The sequence below is a fragment of the Crocodylus siamensis genome, chromosome 6 (assembly GCF_052110815.1).
Source record: "Crocodylus siamensis isolate JL-2025a chromosome 6, ASM5211081v1, whole genome shotgun sequence".
Lineage (NCBI taxonomy): Eukaryota > Metazoa > Chordata > Crocodylia > Crocodylidae > Crocodylus > Crocodylus siamensis.
The window spans coordinates 97,756,761-97,779,777 of NC_143400.1; the positions used below are offsets into that span (position 1 = coordinate 97,756,761).

General features: G+C 41.5%; 1 protein-coding gene across 5 annotated transcripts in view; it reads left to right on the top strand.

Annotated features, from left to right (window-relative positions):
- OPA1 (OPA1 mitochondrial dynamin like GTPase) overlaps positions 1-23,017 on the top strand; it is a 77,940-nt gene that overhangs the window by 27,786 nt on the left and 27,137 nt on the right. For all 5 annotated transcript variants that reach the window (XM_090050769.1, XM_090050768.1, XM_090050771.1 and 2 more), the window contains 20 exons: positions 6-59; positions 1,089-1,193; positions 2,192-2,278; positions 3,884-3,997; positions 5,061-5,141; positions 5,644-5,718; positions 5,959-6,030; positions 6,119-6,218; positions 7,363-7,493; positions 7,845-7,917; positions 8,016-8,088; positions 8,564-8,679; positions 12,819-12,883; positions 12,985-13,061; positions 14,940-15,105; positions 15,393-15,545; positions 16,950-17,058; positions 17,410-17,489; positions 20,003-20,143; positions 21,135-21,251. In XM_090050769.1, the coding sequence (XP_089906895.1) occupies positions 6-59; positions 1,089-1,193; positions 2,192-2,278; positions 3,884-3,997; positions 5,061-5,141; positions 5,644-5,718; positions 5,959-6,030; positions 6,119-6,218; positions 7,363-7,493; positions 7,845-7,917; positions 8,016-8,088; positions 8,564-8,679; positions 12,819-12,883; positions 12,985-13,061; positions 14,940-15,105; positions 15,393-15,545; positions 16,950-17,058; positions 17,410-17,489; positions 20,003-20,143; positions 21,135-21,251 (1,989 nt within the window). The remainder of the gene's footprint in view (positions 1-5; positions 60-1,088; positions 1,194-2,191; positions 2,279-3,883; positions 3,998-5,060; positions 5,142-5,643; positions 5,719-5,958; positions 6,031-6,118; positions 6,219-7,362; positions 7,494-7,844; positions 7,918-8,015; positions 8,089-8,563; positions 8,680-12,818; positions 12,884-12,984; positions 13,062-14,939; positions 15,106-15,392; positions 15,546-16,949; positions 17,059-17,409; positions 17,490-20,002; positions 20,144-21,134; positions 21,252-23,017) is intronic.

Sequence of the window (23,017 nt, forward strand, 5' to 3'; positions counted from 1 at the left end):
TATAGGTCTCTGACAAAGACAAAATTGATCAGCTTCAAGAAGAACTTCTGCGCACTCAGGTACTAAACCCTTCCCAAAAAAGAGCCCAAAATGAGGGCAACAGTGCCAAACTTTTGAACAAAACCCTGTCTGTGGTGTGAAATGTTTGCAAAAAAAATGGAATTAAATTTTATTAAGTTATGGATCCCAAATTTCTACAATGTGGCTATGATACTTCATCCTTAATTCACCAGTGTTAATTTTTACTTTTAAAATGTAAAAGCGGTCTTGATTTGTTTTGTGACTATTCCTAGTATGTAGCTGCGGGGTCTAGTATGTTTGACTGGCACACTTTTGCTTCGGGTAGGAAATAGGATTACCTGTAAAAGGATTACATCTTAATTTATCAACCTGTGAAATGTCATTTCTGGTAGAGATAAGCACAGTAGAGACGATATGCATTAGCTGATTCTACATAAGAGGTTGAATATGAAACTGTATAGTTTGGTTTTGGGGAAACACCACAGATGGTGAACTGTTGTTCTGTTTATGGTCATAGTGGCCTGTGCAAGAACCAAATGTGCTTTTTCTTGTCCCAGCAGACAATTTACATTGTTGGCTGAGAATTAGTTAAAATGGTTAGTAGTCTGTCAGATTGATTATTGATTCACAAATTTCTCTCCCATATAAAGCCATTTTTGCAAGAGGAGTATTTTGCAGTATCTTTAATTTGCATAAAATTAATAAGGGTAAAGTAAGAGATTTTGGTATATTTCTGTTTATCTGAGGGCTTTGAGAATCTGAAACCAACAGCAGTGTAAAGGACTCTTCTTTCTTTAACAAACCTGAACTATGCTAACAACTGTAAGCAAAAAAGCCTGTTAATGATCTGATCATCTTCATCTGAGGAAGTGATCTGTTGCTCATGAAAGCTTATGCATCTCTGATTTACTTAGTCTATAAGATGCATCTCTACCTTGCCTACTTTTTTATAACTGAGAAGTATTTTGTTAAGTTTTGTTCATAAAATTCTTATATTAATATACATCGACTTATCTGTGCCCATTATTTTTTATTGTTGTTCTAATATTTGTACTTCTGTTTTGTAGCTCAAATATCAACGAATGCTTGAGCGCTTAGAGAAGGAGAATAAAGAATTAAGAAAGCTGGTCTTGCAAAGAGATGACAAGGGCATTCATCAGAGGAAACTAAAGGTATTCCACCATGTATCTACACAGCAGTGAGGAACCCAGATGAAGCTGAGTCCAACCACTCCAAATCACTTTTCTTATATCAGTCTTTAAGTAGGTGAGACACTTTAGGTGTCTCATGAATAGTCCTTTGCAGACTTGTCTGTACTTCATTTCTAATTGGGCATTATCTGTATTTTATTACATGTAGCAGTAGTTTCATACCAAAAACACAGCTGAAGTTGCTGAGTTTATCCATGTAACTACATAAATGAACAAATGTATATGTGGATTGGGCAGTATTTTATAACTTCAGCCTGTTTGATTTTTAACTATAGGATGGCTTTGCTGTTTCAGTACAAATGCTCTGGCACCTCCATGATTTGCAGTGGGTAATTTGAAACGTGGTAGGGAAAACAGTGCTGAGGTCAGGGAGACATCTTTTGATGTCCCTATTTAAATCCAGGCAAATTTACGAAGTTAAGAGCTGTTGATGAAAATGTTCAGAGTGTTTTGCTAAATACAGCTTATGCTTAGCTTGCTACCAAAAAATTGGACATCCTTTGGATGACACACATGCACTGTTCCTCAGTGATCCATGTACCAAGTGCTGCCAGAGGGAGTTGAAATGGGACCAAGCACAATGTGCACTTAGCCTTACTGGGTAAATCCCTGGAAATTGAACCCAGATATTTAATTGCATCATTTCAGACCTGGTGAAGTCTGAATTTTCAGCCATGCTGTCTGTAAAATCAGATATCTCTAACCAAACCCTTCTGTTTCAGTGAACTATACATCCTCCTGTAGCGGCTTGTCTGCAAAGGACAACAGATTACATTTGGTGCCAGCTCTTTGTGGTTAATATGGTGATCTTGGCTGCAGTACTAAATGTTCAGGGCTTAAGCCCTTGAGAGAGTAAGCATGCAGGAATCCTCCTTACAAGACATAGGTGAAATTTTTTTACACTTGATCTCAGCTCTGCTAGTTGGCTCTCTTCCCCTTATATTTTCAATTCTTTTTAGAAATCTTTGATCGATATGTATTCTGAAGTTCTAGACATTCTGTCCGACTATGATGCCAGCTATAATACCCAAGACCATCTACCTCGGGTAAGTTTTAATTCTTCACTGGGGATTTGTATTTGGCAGAAAACATTATTTTGCACAGGTAATATTATTGTACTTATGTAAAAGTTGCATGTACTGGTCAGCAGACCCAAAATTAAGAGTTAGCAGCAATTTTTATGTTACTTGCAGAAAGATCAAAAGACTAATTTAATTGGAAGGCATTTTCTTATATTCAAGAATAATTAAAAATTAAAGGCAGTCCATTGTCCTTGGATTTTTACACACATTGTCAGTTGAATTGCTTTTTTTCTTTTTCTCTTTTTAAAAATTATCAAATACTTGCACTTAATGTGAATCCCTTTGTTTTTCCGGTTTCTGCATCCATGCTTTCTCCTGCAGTTTCTGGTTCACATCTAAAATGGAAAGAGGCATGTTTTCCAATGTAGATATGACCAAAACCTTGTGAGAGCATGTCGTATGTCTTTAGGCACCATTGAGTCAAACCTTGGTTCAAACCTTGGTTAAGCCACTGACAAGTTCTAACCACGGTTCAGATCCAGACTCTACTTTTTACTTTTAAATAACCTAAATAAAAATTTGAATTGTTAGATGATTAAAACGAGATATTAAGGAATCACTTATAACATGTTTCCTCTCAAATCTAATGTAACCTGTAGGCATGTGCGAAGCGGCTAGTATTTGCTTCGGATTTGGATTCAGACGATTTGGAGGACAGTGATTCGATTCGGTGATTCGAATCACTGTCCCAATTCAATTTGGCCAAATCTGATTCAGAGATTCGGCTGCTGCCGAATCTCTGAATCAGCCAGGCCCTGCCCACCCCAGCTCTTGGCTCTTTGGTGGAAAAAAACCCCAGTGCTCACCGCTTCTGCCAGTAGGGGGCGATCCCCATTGCCCCCCATGCCATGTGGGGGGCTCTGAACGAGCCCCACAAGGCCGTGATAGGAGCGGTAAGTCCTAGGGCTTTTCTTGGTTGTTTTCTTTTCCTAAAGGGCCTGAGCTGGCCTGGACAAAGCACCTGTGGGGGGGCTGGGGGAGCGATGTGGGGGTCAGGGGGACTCGTGCAGAGCCCCTTACACAGTAGGGAGCAGCAGGAATCATCCGCCACCCAGAAGCACCTGGTGAGCACCAAGGCTTTTTTTTTAAAGTACTGAGCTGGGACAGGCAGAGGCAGCCTGGGGGGGCAGTTAGGGGGGCTGGGGAATTGGAGGGGTTAGGGAGGCTGGCAGGGTTCCCCCCATGGTCCCCTCCCCAGCACCCCCTCCCCTGCCCCTAGTACTTACCAGCTCGGACTTGGCTGCAGCTCCCTGCTGCAGCCACCAGGGACTGCTCAAATCATGGATGCTCTCTGAATCTTTTCCGAAGCTTCAAAGAGCTTTGAATTGATTTGGACCTTTAAATTGGTCCCCTGGTTGGATTTGGATTCGGAGATTCGGCCACCAAATCAGGCCGAATTTCCTCCGGATCGAATTGCCACCCAAAGCTTCGCACAGCCCTAGTAACCAGTGTTTATATGGATTTTTGTACTTTCTGTTGACGTTTAAACCAAAGTCTTAATACATTTTGTGAAACTCAGAAATTGTCTTAATGACTGAAGGCCAGTGATTATTGAACCCGTCATTTCAGGTAGTTGTGGTTGGAGATCAGAGCGCAGGAAAAACCAGTGTGCTAGAAATGATTGCCCAAGCTCGGATATTTCCTCGAGGGTCTGGGGAGATGATGACCCGTTCTCCTGTTAAGGTAAACAGCAGAGATGTATCTTAATCCTTATAACAATATTCAAGAATCAAAGCATCCTAAAATGATGAGTCAGTCTTATCTGATAATTAAGCTAATTTGCACATGTACACAAATGCCTGATTTTTAAGAGAGTATCATTGATGGCAAACATTCTGCATGGCCAGATCCTATCAATATGTGCTCCTAGAGCAGGGATGGGCAATCTGCAGACCATACAGGTAGTTTTGCTGAGCTGTCACGTGCTGAGTCAGTTTCCCTCCCGCCCCATGCGGGGCATTGTGCAGGAGCGGGTGAGGCTGGGATCGTAGGACAGGGTCATGGGGCAGTGACAGCATAAGGCCAGGGCAGAGCTGCAGTCCGTTCCTTGCATGTCCCTGGTCACAGGACTCGCACCTCTCACAGGGGTGCTCAGGCAGCTGATCGTGGCTTTGCGCCAGCCCTGTCACTGTCCCAAGATCCCAGGGTCTCTGGCCCCACCCTCCCGTCTTGCTCCTGGAGGCTGCTGCCTGTGGCTCTATCCATACTGCCTGGCTGTGGGCCCTGCTCACATGGGTGCCGCCCCTGGCAGCGGGTGCAGGGTACAAGGGCAGTGGGGCTAGTTCCGGCAGTGGCAACTGGAAGGAGCCACCACTGCCGGGACTGCTGGAAAATGGAGTCTGGCTGCCATGCTGTCCCAGCCCTGCACACCTGGGTGTGATGGGACCAGCTGCACGTGCTATGACCTGGACTGCCCCATGTGCTTCAGCCAGACAGGACCGAGGGATCCACTGTGGGGCAGGGAAAATTCCTCCTGCCTGAGGGCCATATTTTGCCCATTCCTGTGCTAGAGTGTATGTAGTACCTCCTACTGCGGTAGCCGCACTGATTTTAGTTGAGACTACTTACCTGTTTGGTGAATAACTAAAAAATTTTCGTTTAGAAAGTTGTCAATCAAGAACCTTTCCTGAGTTGTTAATCATTTAAATTATATTTGAAAATATCAGATGTGCTTTCTTTTTTTTCTGACCTGTAACCCTTTTCTTTTAAGATTTTTAGTAACATGTTTCTTCTTCCTAACTCTTAGGTCACCCTTAGTGAAGGTCCCCACCATGTGGCTTTGTTCAAAGATAGCTCTCGGGAGTTTGATCTGACCAAGGAGGAGGATGTGAGTATAAGAAATAGATGGAGGAAAATGTAATGTTGATTGTGTCTTTGTTTGAAAAAATAGATGTCTATGCCTGGCAGTTGTTCCCCATTTGAGTACAAAGCCAGATGACTTTTGAATAAAGCAAAGCATTTTGCTAAGGGTTAAACTCCATTTCAGTATGATTGCTGTTTAGATTTGAGAGGTGATGAATTGTACCCAGTAGAACAGGCGCCTGAGTGTTACAGCTTCCAGCAATACTTCTGAGTGCTGAGAATCCAAGAGCAATCCTAGTCAGTCTTTTGCGACTCCACTCACCAAAACAGATATTCTTTTTACATGCCTCTCGAGTGCCTTTTGAGTCTCGTCAACATTTGTAAACAAAGATATTGGAATAAAGGCTCCTTTATAGCTGATAAGTCCCCTTTTTCACGCATGCTAGTGGACATTCTACAATTAACAGGTAATACTTGGTTAGTGCTGAGTGTTATTAGTTCTAAAATCTTTGGTTGTGTCAAAACAGCTTGCAGCCTTGAGAAATGAGATAGAAATCAGAATGAGGAACAGCGTGAAAGAAGGATGCACTGTTAGTACTGAGGTAAGGCTTGCTGTTCACTGTGGGGGAAAATTCTTTTTATATGGCTCATTTGTACTTGTCCGTTCAATTCTGGGGCTGTCTCTAATGAGTTGGTACCAACTGTAAGAACTGCACAATATAAACTGCATTGATCCTATAAAACAACTCTTCTGCCAGGCCTGTTTTTCATTTAGCATGAGACTTTTTGTATTTTAAAAAAACCTGCAGTAAAAAAAATATCATTCCAATGTTGTTTTACAGACCATTTCCTTAAACGTGAAAGGTCCTGGCCTGCAGAGAATGGTCCTGGTAGATTTGCCTGGTGTCATTAGTGTGAGTATACAGCAGTAATATTAGTTGATAATCTCTTGCCAGAGGAAACAGTCTTTTGTGACCTCTTTCTTACATATGTATATTATAGACTGTGACCTCAGGTATGGCTCCAGACACTAAGGAAACTATCTTCAGTATCAGCAAAGCTTATATGCAGAACCCTAATGCCATCATCCTTTGTATTCAAGGTAAGTTAAGACTAGAGACAGTAATTCATATGGTATTTGTTTCTATCAATTAAAGCTTTGCAACAGGCGCTTTAGATTGTTCAACCAGAGTTTTAGAAAGCTGGCCCTGAGCGGAAATCAATGTTTAAGCCTTCTGTGCTCTCAAGAAATGGATACAGGTCATCTGAAATAATGTGGGAATTGGGTCTGTGGGCCCCACCGGCCCTTGGAGGTTGTCATTTTTTTTTCTTAAGCTAGAAGGTACCGCACATGAACTTTTTTGCCACTAATGAAAAGAAATGGATACAGCTCTTGCATGCTTTTTATTACTTTTAAAATATAACCAAGATGGTGACACAGTTTAAACACAAAGGCCATGTCCAGAGGAGCACGGATGTTTGGTACCCCAGGGACAAGAAGCAGCGGCACACTTTGTGCCACTGTTGCTTGTCCCTGGGGAATGCCTGTGCCATGCATGCTCTAGCATGCAGCAGGTTACCCCGGGTTGGGTTGGGGAGGCTGGGGCATGCACAGTTGCTTGGGTCTAGGGAGCTGGGGAAGCTGCAGCCCCCGTGATCCTACAGCTGAGAACTTGGCCAGCAGCTGGAGCATGGCTCCAGCCAGCCAGGCTCCAGTTTTGGGTGGTGCATGCTGTTGCCATGTGCACCACCATGCTTTTTTCCAGTGGGTTTTTTTGACCATGGGGTTTGCAAGGTACCAGTGTGGGGAACACCTGAATGTACAGTGTGTAGCACTGCAGACCACACAGCCACTCGTCTGGACATGGCCAAAGTTTCCCCAAGACAGCGTTCAAAGGTTGCAGACTATAGTAGAGAGAATACTCTTTAGAAGACCTAGTAAATGTTTAAAGTTCAGTGTATTTTAGCTTGTGTTTAAATCTTATTTTTGTTGTTAGTCATTCTAAACACTCTGTTACCAAGACCCCAGTTTTTTCTAATGGAAAGAAAAAAATGGAAATGTTTTTCTGCTTGTGCCAGAAGCTAAACAATTAGGGATTTTCATCATTAACATTATGGACTTCAGTCAACCAGCTTACTAAAAAAATATATATAATTTTAATACCTATTAAATTCTTATAGTTCTAGTTCTGAATTTTGCTTAATAGTCCCTGAAATGGCAACTTCGTATTTTTTTTTTTTTCCAGATGGGTCAGTGGATGCAGAGCGCAGTATTGTCACCGACTTAGTCAGTCAAATGGATCCTCAAGGAAAGAGGACAATTTTTGTTTTGACTAAAGTGGACCTTGCTGAAAAAAATGTGGCCAGTCCAAGCAGGGCAAGTATAAACCTTGTATTCCCCCTCCTGCCCCAGTTCCTAAATTAGGACAGCACTGCAGAGAATTGTGGTGCAAATACAAACATAGCAATGCACCTACCTGTCACAAAAATGTCTTTCCATCTTTATGTAAATCTTATCCTTGACTGGACTTCATACTTTTATTCATTTCAAGTGACTTTTAGTCTTCTAAATAGTTTGCTTCAATTTTAGTACTTTTCCTTTAAATTACATTTTTCAAAATGTAGTAGAGCCTTTGCGTAATCCCCTAAAAAACTATTTTAAAAGTGTGTTAAAGAAATGAGAACACACATGAGTTCAGCTTGTAGTCTTTTATATTTATTTTCATAGATCCAACAAATCATTGAAGGTAAACTCTTCCCAATGAAGGCACTGGGTTATTTTGCAGTTGTTACTGGAAAAGGTAAATAGAGTTACATGTCTGATTCTTTGACTCTTTGCTGACATGGAATGAATCATTGCCTCAATAGAACTGTTGCAACACCTCTCTCCTTTCTTTAGGAAACACCAATGAAAGTATCGACTCTATTAAAGAATATGAAGAGGATTTTTTTCAGAATTCAAAACTCTTAAAGTACGTCATTATTTATTTTTTGGCATCTCGTCAGTAATTGCAAACACATTTCTGTAGTTTAACTTTTTACAGACTTTGATTAGGAAATCACTTTGCATATGTTGCAGTGTCTTCTAATTCTCAAAGATCTATGTGGGCAAACGTAGTTTCCCCCTCCAATAGCTAGCTATGTGGTTTGCCTGCAGTGAACTGAACAGATGTTTCTGATTTAGCCAATTTGCATTTCCTGTGAAGGAAGAGACCAGATGCATGTTCCTTAGACACTTGTGTCCCTAAGTTTCCCTCAGAGGCTGCACTGAACCTGTGTTTTAATGCTAAGAAGACTCCAAATGCAATTTTGTGCATTTGGATGCCTGAGTGGAGAATCAAGGTTTTAGGCAGATGCATGCTCTCATGTTGAATTATTTTCTAGTACATAAAATAGGGTTTTATTCTTGAAATATTTTTCTGTACATATGGATCTCTTTCTTCACAGAACATGTATGCTGAAGGCCCACCAGGTAACAACACGCAACCTAAGCCTTGCTGTGTCAGATTGCTTTTGGAAAATGGTGAGAGAATCTGTGGAGCAGCAGGCCGATGCTTTTAAAGGTAATCTCTCTCCCTCTCTGTATAATGTGCCTGGAGGCAAAGCCCCATAGCATTGACTATGGGCAGACATAATGTTTTCAGGAAGTTTGCAAGTTTCCATTATGCAGTTCTGTGAATGAGCTGTAATTCAGCTTTTCTGCAGAGGAAAGAATCCCATGGCCAGCATAATTCATTTATTTATGATCATGCTCTTTAATAAGAAATAGCCAGATCACATGTGGGGAGCCTGTGGGCAAGAGGTATCTCTCAAGTCAAAGAGAATTTGTGGCATAAAGGCCGCAACTTTATTAGATAAACAAGTATCTATGTAAGTAACAGGGAAATGATTCTGAACTCTCCACCAAAGTGTGAGTATTCCTTTGTCCCTGTTGGGGACAAGATAGTTTCCTGGTCCAAAATACCCATAGTAGAACATAGGCATGGTACACCTATATCATGCTTGACTAGTGGCTGTGCAACCTGCTCTTGAACACCTCCAGTGATGGAGAGTCCACAGCTTCCCTAGGCAATCTGTGCCACTGCCCCATGCTTCTAATAGTGAAGAAGCATTTCCAGACATCCAAGCTCAATTTACTTCGCTGGAGCTTCAAGACATTGGTCTGCGTCCTCTTCTCTGCAGCAAGACAGAACAGGTGCTTTCCCTCTTCTTTATGGCAACCCTTCAGACATTGGAAGATTGCTATCATGTCCTCTCTTAAGCACCTTTCCTGCAAACTGAACATGCCCTAGCTCCTCAGCTTTCATATACATTAGGGCTGGAAAGGACCTTGGAAGATCATCGAGTCCAGCCCCCCGCCCGAAGGGCAGGAAGTCAGCTGGGGTCATAGGAACCCAGCAAGATAAACATCCAATTTTTTCTTGAAGGTGTTCAATGCAGGTGCTTGAACCACCCCTGATGGCAGGCTGTTCCAGACCTTGGGGGCTCAGACAGTAAAGAAATTCTTCCTTATGTCCATCCTGAAACGGTCTTGTAGTAGTTTATAACCGTTCGACCTCGTCATCCCTTGGGGCACTCTGGTGAACAAACATTCTCGCAGATACTGGTAGTCATCCCTGATAAACATGTTGGTGGCCATCAGATCACCCTTGAGTCTGCACTTTTCCAGGCTAAAGAGACCTATAGCTCTCAGCTTGTCATCATAAAGTCTGTTTTCCTGACCTCTGATCATGCGCGTGGCGTTCTCTGGACTCTCTCAAGCTTCTCCACATCCTTTTTGAATTGTGGGGCCCAAAACTGGATGCAGTACTCCAGCTGTGGCCTCACCAAGGCTGAGTACAAGGGGAGAATGACATCCCAGGATTTGCTCGAGAAGCATCTATGGATGCAAGCCAGCGTTTTGCTCACTTTACTAGCTGCAGCATCACATTGGAGGCTCATGTTCATCTTGTGGTCAATGATGACCCCCAAGTCTCTTTCTTCTGTAGTACTAGCCAGTGTAGCACTGCCGAGCCTATAAGCATGCTGCAGGTTTTTCCTCCCAAGGTGGAGACCCTTGCATTTTTCAGTGTTAAACACCATCAGGTTCTCGTCCGCCCATTTGCTGAGCCTGTCCAGGTCAGCCTGGATCACCCTCCTGTCTTCTGGTGTGGATGCTTTACCCCAGAGTTCAGTGTCATCGGCGAACTTGGCCAGTCCGCTTCTGACTCCAATGTCCACATATTGTTCAACATCTTTATTAACTATGGGTCCAAGGACAGAGCCTTCAGGGGACCCCACTGGTCACAGGACACCATGATGAGTAACTGCCATCAATTACTACCCTCTGGGTCTGACCATAGAGCCAATTTCCCAGCCAGCGGATTGTGGTGGACCCAAGGCCACAATTGGCCAGTTTGGCCAAGAGGTGATCATAGGATACCAGATCAAAGGTTTTTTTGAAGTCAGGATATATGATATCAATCTCTTCTCCCTTGTCCAGGTGATAGGTCACGTGGTCGTAGAAGGAAATGAGATTGGTCTAGCAAGACCTACCCACAAGAAACCCGTGCTGGCTATCCCTCAGGGTGTTGACGTCAGCCAGTCCATTAAGGATGGTCTCTTTAATAAACTTTTCTAAGACCTTCCCCGGGATAGAGGTCAGGTTGATGGGCCTGTATTTTGCCGGATCCACTTTCCTCCCTTTCTTGAAGATCGGCGCCACATTGGCCTTCTTCCAGGCTCTAGGCACTACACCAGAGCTTCTTCTCATTTGTTTGCTTTCCAAGCCCTTGATTACCTTTGCTTACCTCTGGACCCTCTCTAACTTCTCCATGTCCTTTTTAAAATGTGGAACCCAAAACTGCACACCGTGCTCTAGATGAGGCCTAACCAGTGCCAAGTAAAGGCACTATCACCTCTCGTGTCTTACACCTAATGCTTCTGCTGATGTAGCCCAAAACTGCATTTGTCCTTTGTGCAGCTTCATCACCCTGAAGACTTGTATTGAGTCTGTGATCTACCAAGAACTCCCAAATACTTTTCATAGATTATAGAGTCGGAAGGGACCCAATGGATCATCGTGTCCAACCCCCTGCCCCTGGCAGGAAAGAGGACTGAGGTTGTACGACCCCAGCCAGGTGATTGTCAAGCCTCTTTTTGAAGACCTCCAAGTTAGGTGATAGGACCACCTCTCTTGGAAGCCCGTTCCAGACTTTGGCCACCTTTATTGTAAAAAATTTCTTCCGCAGTGCTGCCATCCAGCCAAGTGTCACCCATTTTGTATTTGTGTTTCTGATTCTTCCTGAGGTGCAGCATCTTCCATTCATCCTCATTTAAATTCATCCTGTTAGTTGTAGCCCAACTTTCCAATATTTTGAGATCCTTTTGAACTATGCTTTCAGCCTCCAACACATTTTCAGTCCTCAGTTTTGTGTCATCTGCAAACTTGCTCAAGAAGTTTTCTGTGCTGGAATCTAAATCATTAATACATTGAATAGCACCAGGCTGAGGACAGACTCCTGTGGGACTACATGAAACTTCCTGCCATTCTGACATAGACTCTCTAATAATTACCCTTTGCTTGCAGTTGTTGAGCCAGTTGTTTCTCTAGCTTATGATAGTTTTGTCCAGGCCATATTTCTCCAGCTTGTTTACCAGAAGGTCACGTGGGACCTGTCAAAAGCCTTGCTGAAGTCGAGATGCATGCTATCCACAGCCTTCCCTTAATCCACCCAAGTAATTACTTTGTCAAAGAAGATCAGGTTTGTTTGACACAATCTGTTTTTCATAAATCCATGCTGGCTGCTTGTGATGAGCCTTTCTTCCTCCAGATGTTTGCAAATGATCTTCCTTAGGCTATGCTCCAGTGATTTCCCAGGTATTGAGGTAAGGCTAAACTGGCCTGTAGTTCCCCCAGTCCGCCTTTTTTAAAGAGGGGCACTATGTTGGCCCTTTTCCAGTGTTATGGTACCTGGCCTATCTTCCACAGCTTCATGAAGATCATTTCCAAGGGCTCCAAGATCTCCTCTGCCAGTTCCTTCAGTACCTTGGGATGAAGTTCAGCTGACCCTGCTGACTTGAATTCATTCAGACCTATCAGAAGCTCTCTGACTGTCTCTCTTGTTATCTCCTCCCTCATTTTGCCCCCTTCCTTATCTAGATAATCCTTATTTAGGTGTCTGGCTACATCTTATTTTTTTTGTGAAGACTGAGGCATGAATAATGTTAGCCCACAAAAAAGTATTAGGGAGCAGTAACTGCTGTTGTCCTCTGTTGCATGACAAGTTCCATTTTATTGAGGACCAGGGGTTGCCAAAGAGCAGCAGGACTGCAAGGGCAGATTACTCAGTTAGATGGTATCTGTTAAAAGGCTGGGTAGGATCTTTCACACCCCTTCCTGTCCAAGCAGATTCCACCCAGTGCCTTGGCTTGATTCTGTTTCCACTGATTTCAGGAGAGTTAAACTGAAAGCCCTGTTGACTATGTTTAAAAAATGTCAAACACCGTCATACTTTTGCAACAGCCTTTCAAATTTGCATCATAAATAAGAAAAATAATGTATTCTATTTTTTATGCTTTGTGGTCTTTTTGAAATACCAAATGATTTGTCAGAAACAAGTTCCATGGGAATAGGTAGGCTGCTGAAATAGCCATGCAATCTCTTTAGATTATAAAGGAGTCTTAGTTAATATAGACATCTGATTCTTCTTTTCTCTCATAGCAACACGTTTTAATCTTGAGACCGAGTGGAAGAACAACTACCCACGGCTGCGAGAGCTTGACCGGGTAAATTACATTACATTTGTACTTGATATGTTATATAAAACTCTTGACTGCCTTAGACCGCAGATGTCTTCATTGGCTTTCACACTTTCTCTTTTCTGCAGAATGAACTGTTTGAAAAAGCAAAGAACGAAATCCTTGATGAGGTTATTAGTTTGACCCAAGTCACACCAAAGCACTGGTACAGTAGCTATCTGGTTTACATTTAAACTGTTTGCCTCTTTTCCAAAAACAGAAGAGTGTTTTTTCTATATTTCAGAAATGTTATTCAGTTTTAAAATAACTGTCACAAATTTACAGGATAGTTACCCCTCTTATGTCTTTTGCCTATCTGGAATGTACTTTTTCCCCTAAATATATTCCTTAGTTGCTAAACTTGTGTGTAGTTCCTGGCCAATAGAGGTTTAAGCATAATTTGTTCTTTTGTCTAATTGATATAAGACACAGTCGAGACAGCTCCAAGAGTGAAAATAAACAATGAAGTCATCTTTGTATCTCCTGTGAACTTCATGTGGGTCTCGATTAGGATCTGGGCCAGTATATCCAGAATTCCCTCAAGAGATAACTATTGTCTTAAAAGAAAAAACTGGGCACATGAATGTGTTTTGGAGTATGTGTTTAATGCAGCACATTCTTCTGAGTTTGTATTCTAGGCTCAGATTTCCGAGTTTAATGCAGTCCTCAGTATTTCCGTGCTTATCTCTTTCAGTTTAGCAGTGGATCTTGAGTACCCTAACCCATCACTTTTTTTCATTTCATCCAGTGGATTATGTCTGTATGATACTGATATTGATGTATTTGTAATCTGTCACAAGTTAGTGTCTCTACCATGTTCTAATTGTAAAATGTAGGGCATTGTAAAAGAACTTGAAACCTTGTTTAAATTCCCATTACTACTAGTTAAGGTTAATTTGATTTAATGAAGATTTAAAGAAAAAACCTAAATGACAAATAATTGCTTGAGACTGCACTTCCTGATGGTCAAAAGATAGTGTACCTGTACCTTATAGTGCTTTTTTTAAGAAGCAAAGGCCATAGCTAATGGTTTCCAACACCCATTAAGTGAAAGTATCTTAGTACATCATCCTTCACTGCAGTGATGTTCTTATCTAAATAATTTTCTTAAGCAGTGAAGAAATGCTTAGGTACTGAACAAAGGGCTTTAAAGAAACCATCATTTTTTGCCAGCAGCAACAGTTATTTTCATTTGTCAATGATAAATGTTCCACAGTTCTTCCCTGTGTGTAAAATCTTTCAGTTGCTTTTTGAGTTCATATAAATAGCATTACAAGTCTTGAAAGCCTGTTTAAGCCAAAGTTCTGCCTTTAACAAATTGAAGCCTTCAGACCCATCTGTACTGATCTTGTAGGTAGCCACAGTAAGAGGAGAATAGGAATAGTTATCAAAAGTAAAGCGAACTTCTTTTGAGTTGGAAGGAAGTGAAATGATATTTCTGAGAAGTTCCCCAGAGATCTTGTTCTGCATTGATGTAGTTAGCATGGCAGCATAAGGAAAACATGAGACCTCCATATCCTGTATGTTACAACTCTGGTCCCTCTAGCCCAAAATATTAACTTCCAAAATATATTTCAAACCATAAAAATAAAAAAAATGCTTTAGGTTAAATCAGGACAAATAAGGCCTCTGTTCTGTGTACTCTGCATTCTCACTCTGCATAATGCACCGTAGATGGGAAAAATTATTCTTACTTGCTGTGTGTCTTCATTCAACCAATGTAACTAATGACCCTTGGCACGCATTCATGGTGAGATGGTCTCACAGGTGGAAACCCTAGACAGGTCCATTATTCATCGAGCCCATTGAAGTAGCAGTGAGAATTGCAGACAACTGTTTTTATTCACTCAGTGGAGTGGGCGGAAGAAATGTCAAAGATTTGTGTTCATGACATCTTTTGGAGGGAGTTGCTTGTACTCATTAGAAATAATGAAAGCATGAAATGCTACACGTCGGCCTGCTAGAGCAGTTTAAGGTAGACTTACTGCTTGGATCAGAGGTCTGCACTGGAAGCTATCACAAATGTTACAACTTTCCATTTTAGGGAAGAGATTCTTCAGAAAACATTGTGGGAAAGGGTATCTACTCATGTGATTGAGAACATCTACCTTCCAGCAGCCCAGACTGTGAATTCAGGAACATTTAACACCACTGTAGACATCAAGCTAAAGCAATGGACTGACAAGCAGCTGCCTAATAAAGCAGTAGAGGTTAGAACTTAATTTTTTGATGAATTTCAGTTGTATAAATGAAGATCTACACAGCTACAGGTTTGTATTTTCCTGTTAGCCATGGTTTTCTATATAGAGTTTGTTAAAATGCAAGTTATAAGTTGACTCAGTGGCTCCAAACCTTTCTTTTACCGTGGCCCGATGGGAGCGAAACGGGGGAAACCTCAGCAAATTACTTTAATATCCTTCATATCTTCACATGTAAGTATTAATGTTTACATGCATGACAGTTCTGTCAGTCAAATCACTTGTCACTAACTTTCTAGGTGGCATGGGCAACCCTGCAGGAAGAATTTTCTCGATTCATGACAGAACAGAAAGGAAAAGAGCATGACGATATCTTTGATAAATTGAAACAAGCTGTCAAAGAAGAAAGTATTAAACGGCACAAGTGGAATGAGAGAGCAGAAGATAGCTTGGTATGGGGTAGTATTTGTTCCTGTAGCTGACGGATCATTTGCTCTTGAATTCTTTTCATTTAAGATTCATGTTCACTTTGGTTGCATTTTTTTTAAATCCTTCATATGTTGAAAACTGTAATACACACCTGAGTTTTACACAGTGTATGTGCAACCGCCTTGGAATATTGCAGTATGAATCAGTGGTTCTCTCTCTTGTTCTGTTTACCTTCCATAGATCAGCTATCCTGCCACAATCCTTGCTTAGTTTAGAGAAAACCCCCCAAAAACTCTTGATTCATTGATTGCAAATGGAGTTTGAGTATCACATATACAAAGCATTGTGTCATTGCATATGCTGGGATGATTTGAGCAGACAAGGATTACCTGAAGGAAACTGGTGGAAGGGGTCAGACATATTTCAGCAGTGTGCAGAATGTTGCTTTTAAAGCTGTGCGCCACACTAACTAAATGCCAGAGATTTAATGAATTATTGTTTTATAGCCACATTCCAGGCTTGACCTCTTTTAAGTTCCAAATAAATCACATACCGTAGGCCATATAGGATGCATGTGGGTAAGGCAGACAGCTCTTCAGTGCAGATGGCACTAGCCATTTGCCTGTTCCTGTTGATTTCAAAATGAAAGGTACTGCTTAAAGCTATGCAATATGGGGCTCATGCGGACTGCCATTGTGGTTTGGCCTGCTGTAATGATTAAACCATGCCTTCCTTCATCAGTGGGTGTTAAATATGATGGTAGAGCTTCAGCTTCCCCATTGGGATTGCCCAGGCCTCTGAAGACAGGAAGCTATAAAGGAAGATGGGTGGAGCAATAAATCAGGCCGGATAGACCCGCACAAATATTGTTCCCTTTAGCATCTGCTCTGTGCCACTGTAAAAAGTAGGATGCTGGGCTAGATGGACCTGTGGGCTGACCCAGTCTGGCATCATGTTCCACAAGCACAAAAACCTAAAAAGGATTTCAAAAGCCCCCAGCAAGTCATTACTCTGATCTGTGTCCTCACGTCACACTGCTTTGTTAATCTGTTGGGCTCCGTCCAGTTTCCCTCTTGCAAATTTGCTGACAGTTTGCATCCAGTCAGTGTGGATCTGCTGGTGGCAGCTCTCCAGAAGAAAGTGCATCTTCTACATGGCCCTCCTGGTTTAGGCTAATTTAAGACTAATTTGTAGGATAATTGCTGCCTTTCTCTGTTTTTCTCACCTCATTGCTTTATGTTACATCAGGCTCTGCTTAGCCATGTGTTCCTCCTTATAGCTCCTTTTTCTTGTTACTCAGATCTCCCCTTTCAGCAGAAATGACAGGGTCTAGTTAGTTTGAGAGCTGTTAGTAACAGAACGCTAAGCTGAGACTGCATTTAATACTGTAAATAGAAAGATGAACCATTTGTGTCTTGTATTGTCAGAGAGTGATCCAGCACAATGCGTTAGAAGATCGGTCGATATCTGATAAACAGCAGTGGGACGCAGCTATTCATTTCATGGAGGAGACTCTCCAGAGTCGTCTCAAAGACAGTGAGTGCTCACACTTTGACAGCGGTTGCTGTGCAGTAATGTATGTGTACGTAATCACAACTATGTTCCACATGTAGTGCATTGTATGTTCTTTACCAGCGTTTGTTAGACTAGGACACTTATTTAAAATTAGTGGGACATGTATCTGAACCCTCTCCACCCCAACTGCTCTGGAAATCCCATCCTGCTTAAAAAGTAACTGAAAACTTAAAAAAAAATTTAAAGCTTTGAATTTCTTAAAAATGGGAATAAATGGTCCACTTTGAATCAGACACAAGGTTTGGTTAACAAGACATCCTTCCTGGTAGAGTACATGTTGACTGATCCCTTTAACCTTATTTCTTTTTTTAGCTGAATCTGTTATTGAAGATATGGTGGGTCCAGACTGGAAAAAGAGGTGGCTGTACTGGATAACCCGTTCCAAAGAGCAGGTGAAAGCAAATTCAGATATTGTCTGCTTCCCACGTGTATGCTTTTGTGGTAAACTTTGTGGTGATTAATAGCTAAGTGGTCTAAAATGTGGAACTGTCACTATTGGTACTGCAAATGCAAAACAGGAAATTGTACATCCAGGAAATTGAAATATCCTGCTGTTTACCTCCAAGCTTTTTAAATGTTAGTCTGAAGAGCTTACTATCTGAAATTATGTACTTTGTCTGCCAAACAGAATCTGCAAACTGGTTATCTTTCATGATAAGGAATTTCATCTTTTTACTGCTCAGTCATGAAATATTTGTTGTAATCAATTAAGTTCTTCTTGGAGGAGATAAATTAACTAGTGTTTAAGCAGAGTGGAAACTCATTTGTCTTTCTCATAGTGTCTCATGATGTCCTGAAAGGTAGAGTATATCATCATGCTTTAATGGTGTCATCACTGTTAAATTATAAAGTACAGCTAGCATGCTAAAGGCAATTAGAATTGTTGCCTAAGCAGTCCCCTCTTACCTGCTCTTAAGTTTTGAAAAAATCCACTATATGTATTTAAACTGTCTTTGACCAGTCTGTGCCCACAGGGAGATTTATTTTTAGACTGTCACGCTACAGAGGTATAACTAAATTCATTTCTCATCACAGAATTGATTATAATCTGAAGAAGAAAGCCTGACCAAAAAATGAGTTTTAATGATTTTATAGCTCAGAGGAAAGGAATCCAAAGTTCATTGTGTACAACAGAGGTGGAGATGGAATACTTCAAAAACTGTCCTATCTCATTGGGTGTTGGGTGATTTGCTGAAGCTAACGTGGTCCCTCTTTGAGGAAGAGAGCAGTCACGGCTCAGGATTCTGGACTCCTCTGTGAAACTGAGACTGCAAGAGGGACCAGACTATAATGTAGTTAAACTAGGAGACTGATTCATGAAATGGAGCAGAGTTAAGTTAGAGAAATCTGTGGAGATTTCCTGACCTGGGGATAAAGTACCTTGATCTGTTTTTCCAGTACTCCGTTTGTTTCTCTAACATTCAAGGTCAAAGCTGACTCCACAATCCCTGAGTTTAAGAAGAGAGTCAACGTTGAATAAGAGCAGACATTGTACCAGCAGTGTCTTCTTCAGAGGAGATATGAGACTCTATAGTCACCATGTACCTCAGACCTGATATGAGTTTAGACAGTGTGAGCACCAGAGAAGATATGAAGATTTGTAATGAAACGGTTTCACCCACAGCATCTAGGGTTTGACAAACAGTTGACAAGTCAATGGCAGGGTTCCCAGGCAATCAATCTTGGACCCACTCTGTTTTCAAGGTCCGTGGCTGCAGGGCAGCACACCATGCCAGGGCTTCTGTTCTCCGTGCTTTGAAGCCAGGAGTCAAGCCAGAGACTCCTGAGGCTTTCCATCTCCCAGCCATGGATCTGGGAGTCCTGACTGTCTTGAAGGCCTAGAAAACCCTGCTGTGGCCAGTACACTTAGGTCTGAGCTTTTGAGCATGCAGGAGGGAGCCTCAAGCTCATTGAGGCCCGAGTTGAGATTCTGGTGGCTTTTGGAACTTGCCGACACCGAGTGAAATTGTTAAGCCCTGGGAATCCTGCTCCCAGCTGTGTGAAACCTAACAAAATGTTGATTTTACTGAGCACCTGCAAGAATTACCCAGTCTGGCTACAGAATGCAGCTTTGCCAGGCTAGTGCTATCAGGGATTCCTGCCATGCCATGCCATGCCATGCCATGCCATGCCATGCCCTCAAGCTACCTGCTGCAGTCATGAGTCCCAGGAAATACAGCTCTAAGTATGGCTCAGCTCCAAGCTCTGCAGCAGCAAGCCTGGAGGGCCTCCACTCTGGAGCTATCTGGTCTCCCTGCTGGGAGCTGGACTGCGAAGTCTGTTGCAGACCTTCTAGGCACCCAGTCTCCCTGTGCTGCCTGACATGTTAGTTGGTAGACCAAAGAGCCAGCTGGCTTGAGAGTTCCCAGCACAAGGAAGTCCCATTGACTGCTGCTCTTAACAAGAATGTCAATTCTACTGAGCAGCTTCCAGATGCTGGAAGTACATTTGATATCAGAAACTCAGTCTGTTGGGGTTTCTGTTTCATTTCCAATTCATAGTTCACAGGAGGTTAAAGAAGTTTTCTCATGATCTAGACTAGAGCTAAATTTAAACAAATGGAAACTCCAGGTGAACTAGAGTTCTGCATTTTGGTCTGGTCTACTAAACAGAAAAAAAGGTTGATGAAACTTTTGACTTAGGTGGTGGCTATGTGATTGTCTGTTTCAAATTTTAAATGCAGGCCTTAATTAAAATTATTATGTGCAAATAGTTCACACTTGTTACACTTTCATCCTTATCAAGTATAAGAGAGTTGTTAGTCCTATGTGGTCTAGCAGCAAAGGTCCAGCATGTTGTATAAGTTAACATCAACATGGAGTCACAAAGTTTATGCCAAGAGGTTGCCAGTTGTAAGAAATGCAGGGATTGGGTCTGTGCTTTAATTGAACCTCTCTCATTTTAGCATGTTCGTAATGAAACAAAAAATGAACTTGAGAAGTTGATCAAATGTAATGATGACCATGCTGCTTACCTGGCAAATGACGAGGTAACAACTGTCCGGAAGAATCTTGAGGCAAGAGGAGTAACAGTGGACCCCTGTCTGGTAAGATGTAATGTTGTAACAGAACATATGGAAGCTCTTTGTGTACATTTGTAGGCCCTATTTAGCTACCATAAAAAGGATTGTATCTAAACATCAAGTTTGTAATCCAGATGTCTTAAAAAAATTACTAAATGAGTGCTTGCACGCAATGCACAGATTTCTTGTAAGGCCCTTTCTGCTGGCTGTCAGACAACAGCTCTGCAGCCCTTTGGAACTTGACAGCTTGGAGTGAGCTCCGAATCTGCTGAGTAGATATTCTTTTCCCCCTTATAGAGGCTTGTATTGTGGACTGTCCATGCATACATTATGTAATGGATTCATGTGCCACGGGACAGGAGCCATTAAATATATTTAGTGTTATTTTGGAAGGATATGTGATTTGTCCAATGTTGTGTCCACTTGATCACTGGTACTTGATAAAACAAAGTACTTATCGCATATGAGTTTGTAGTATTGGACATGAACAATCCTGATCAAAAGGACTTCTAAATATATAGTTTTTAATAAATCCACTCAATAAAAGTTCCATTAAAATAGTTGAGTATACCTTTTTCTGGATAAACATTAACTAAAGTGTGCTCTACAAAAGCCTTGATTCTGTGCCGTAAAAGGACAGCCTGTGCACTATATAACCTGTAACTTGACATTTTAACTCAGATGAACCGTGTGCTGTTTCAGAATGTGTACAAGGTTCTTCAGCCTTCTAAGAGGGTGTTGAAAACTGCGAGATGTAGAATGTAAATGCTGTGACGGTTTCCTGTTTAGGGTTTGTGTTAAATTTAGTTTAAAACTTGGTTTATGCTATAACTTCCATTAATTTTCCAGTTGATAACCAGTCCTTGATTAACTGTTAAATTTTATCCAGCCTGAAAAAACACAATTTATTCTAAACTCTTTATTCTTGGTTTTTGAGAAGAGATGTGATTGTTAAAGTGTAACACTGCTAGTAAACTGATATATATTTCATCCAGTTTGAACACTGTCGTTGTAGATTAAAGACACGTGGCACCAAATCTATAGAAGACATTTCCTGAGGACTGCTTTGAGCCATTGTAATCTGTGTCGAAGAGGCTTTTATTACTACCAAAGGCATTTTGTTGACTCCGAGGTAAACTGAGGAACACACAAATACTAGCGTCTTGGGAAGCTGAGCAACCTAAATGGCTATGGAAGTATAGCTAGCAAGAAATATACTATTTTGCAATTAGTTTAGTCCTTTATTTATGCATGTTAATATTAGTATGGTCTTTCTGAGTCTGGCTAGCTAGTACGTTGGCCGAGTCGGTAGCATTGAGTCGTGCAGTAATTCCAGAACCTGTCCACAAGATGTCAGTCATTAACTAAGTGGCTGTTACAGGAATTGCCAAACTTCTAACCCTTCTGGCTGTAAACCCAAATCCTGCCACAGCCAGGATATGCAGTTTTTGAGATGTGCATGTCTTGATTTGTGTGCAAAGCCTCAGCTCAAATCTCTTGTTGTTAAATGGCTGCATAGAATAAATGATGAGTGAACTGAAAAAATAGAAAGTAATAAATGAACAGAGGGAGAGAAAGAGAGTGTTTTTATTTAAATACTTCTTTCTCCAGGAGCTGTACTTAACACTGCCCAGAGCTTCATGTGGCCCGCAAGATGTGGCTTGGCCAACCTCTTCTATTACCTGGCAGCATTGCTCTGCAGAGTGCTATGAAAGTTTCATGTTACCATCTGGTGATTTGATATTCTGTTGGTATCTACTTAGCTCTGCCAGAAATGTCTGATTTCCTTGTCAGTATCTAAATTTCAAAGCCATAGTACAGGGAAAGCCTTCATGATAAGTGAAGGGTTTTCATTTTTGTTGTTTTTTCCCCCTGGGGTGAGGATAGAGAAATCTGCGTTAAGAGCATAAAGAAGGGTTAATGTATGGTACAAGAGGAAAGATCCATATGAAAGTAATTTACTTTTTTATTATTAATCCACCACATAGCTAACAATCAGACCTTTCCTCTTAAACCTTTTATTATCAATGCGACTGTCAGTCTTTATAAAGGTTAAGAGACAAATGACAGTTTTGTTCTCATGCAAAAGCTGCTTTGGAAATCTGTTTTTGTTCCTGAAAATGCATGTCATCCACCAAAGCTTAAAATGGCTTGGTACCAATTTGTATTTAAAATTAGAGGGTGAGATGATTAAGAAAGCATCACCCAAGTTTTAGTCTGTCGCCTTTTATAATTTAATGTATAGTTTGCATTTTAAACTATTGGCAGTTTGGCAGTGCTGCTGGAAACAAAGGGAAGAACTTATGAGACATTAAATTAGAGTGATTTAAATAAGAGAAATTTCAAAGGAAAAAAAGCCCCAAGATTTTTTTTTTTAAATAGTTAAGCTCTGGCTATGATTAGTTGGGAATAAACCCTTGTAGTTAGAAACCCAGCCCCAGAAGCTTCTCTTCAGGGCCACTGTGATGACAGTAGGGGAAGAAGGGTGCCTCTGCATGGAGTTTCAGAAAGGCTTGGGAGGCTGCAGTCTGTGGCAAGCGCACGGATACAGTCAGCAGATTCTGTTGGAGTTCATATCCTGACTTTTCTTTCCATCTATTACTCTCTTCATCAACTCCTCTATGGAGCTGGAGTTATTCTTCTCTGCCCAGCCAGCGGGAATGGAGGCTGCATTTCCTTTCCTTTGTTTAATACCTGTGCATCCCTTAACCCTAGCACCCTCTTCACAGGCATTCATCAGACAGGGAGACGGGCTGAGTCCCAGAATTTTTTATTTTATACATGTATACATACAGCAAAGCATCCACAGAGGCTTAGGTGTACAGACTGGCATGCATGTAGTACAGGCAGCTAATTTATAAGTGCTGATCTTTCCACTGGAGAAGCGTGATCAGCTGG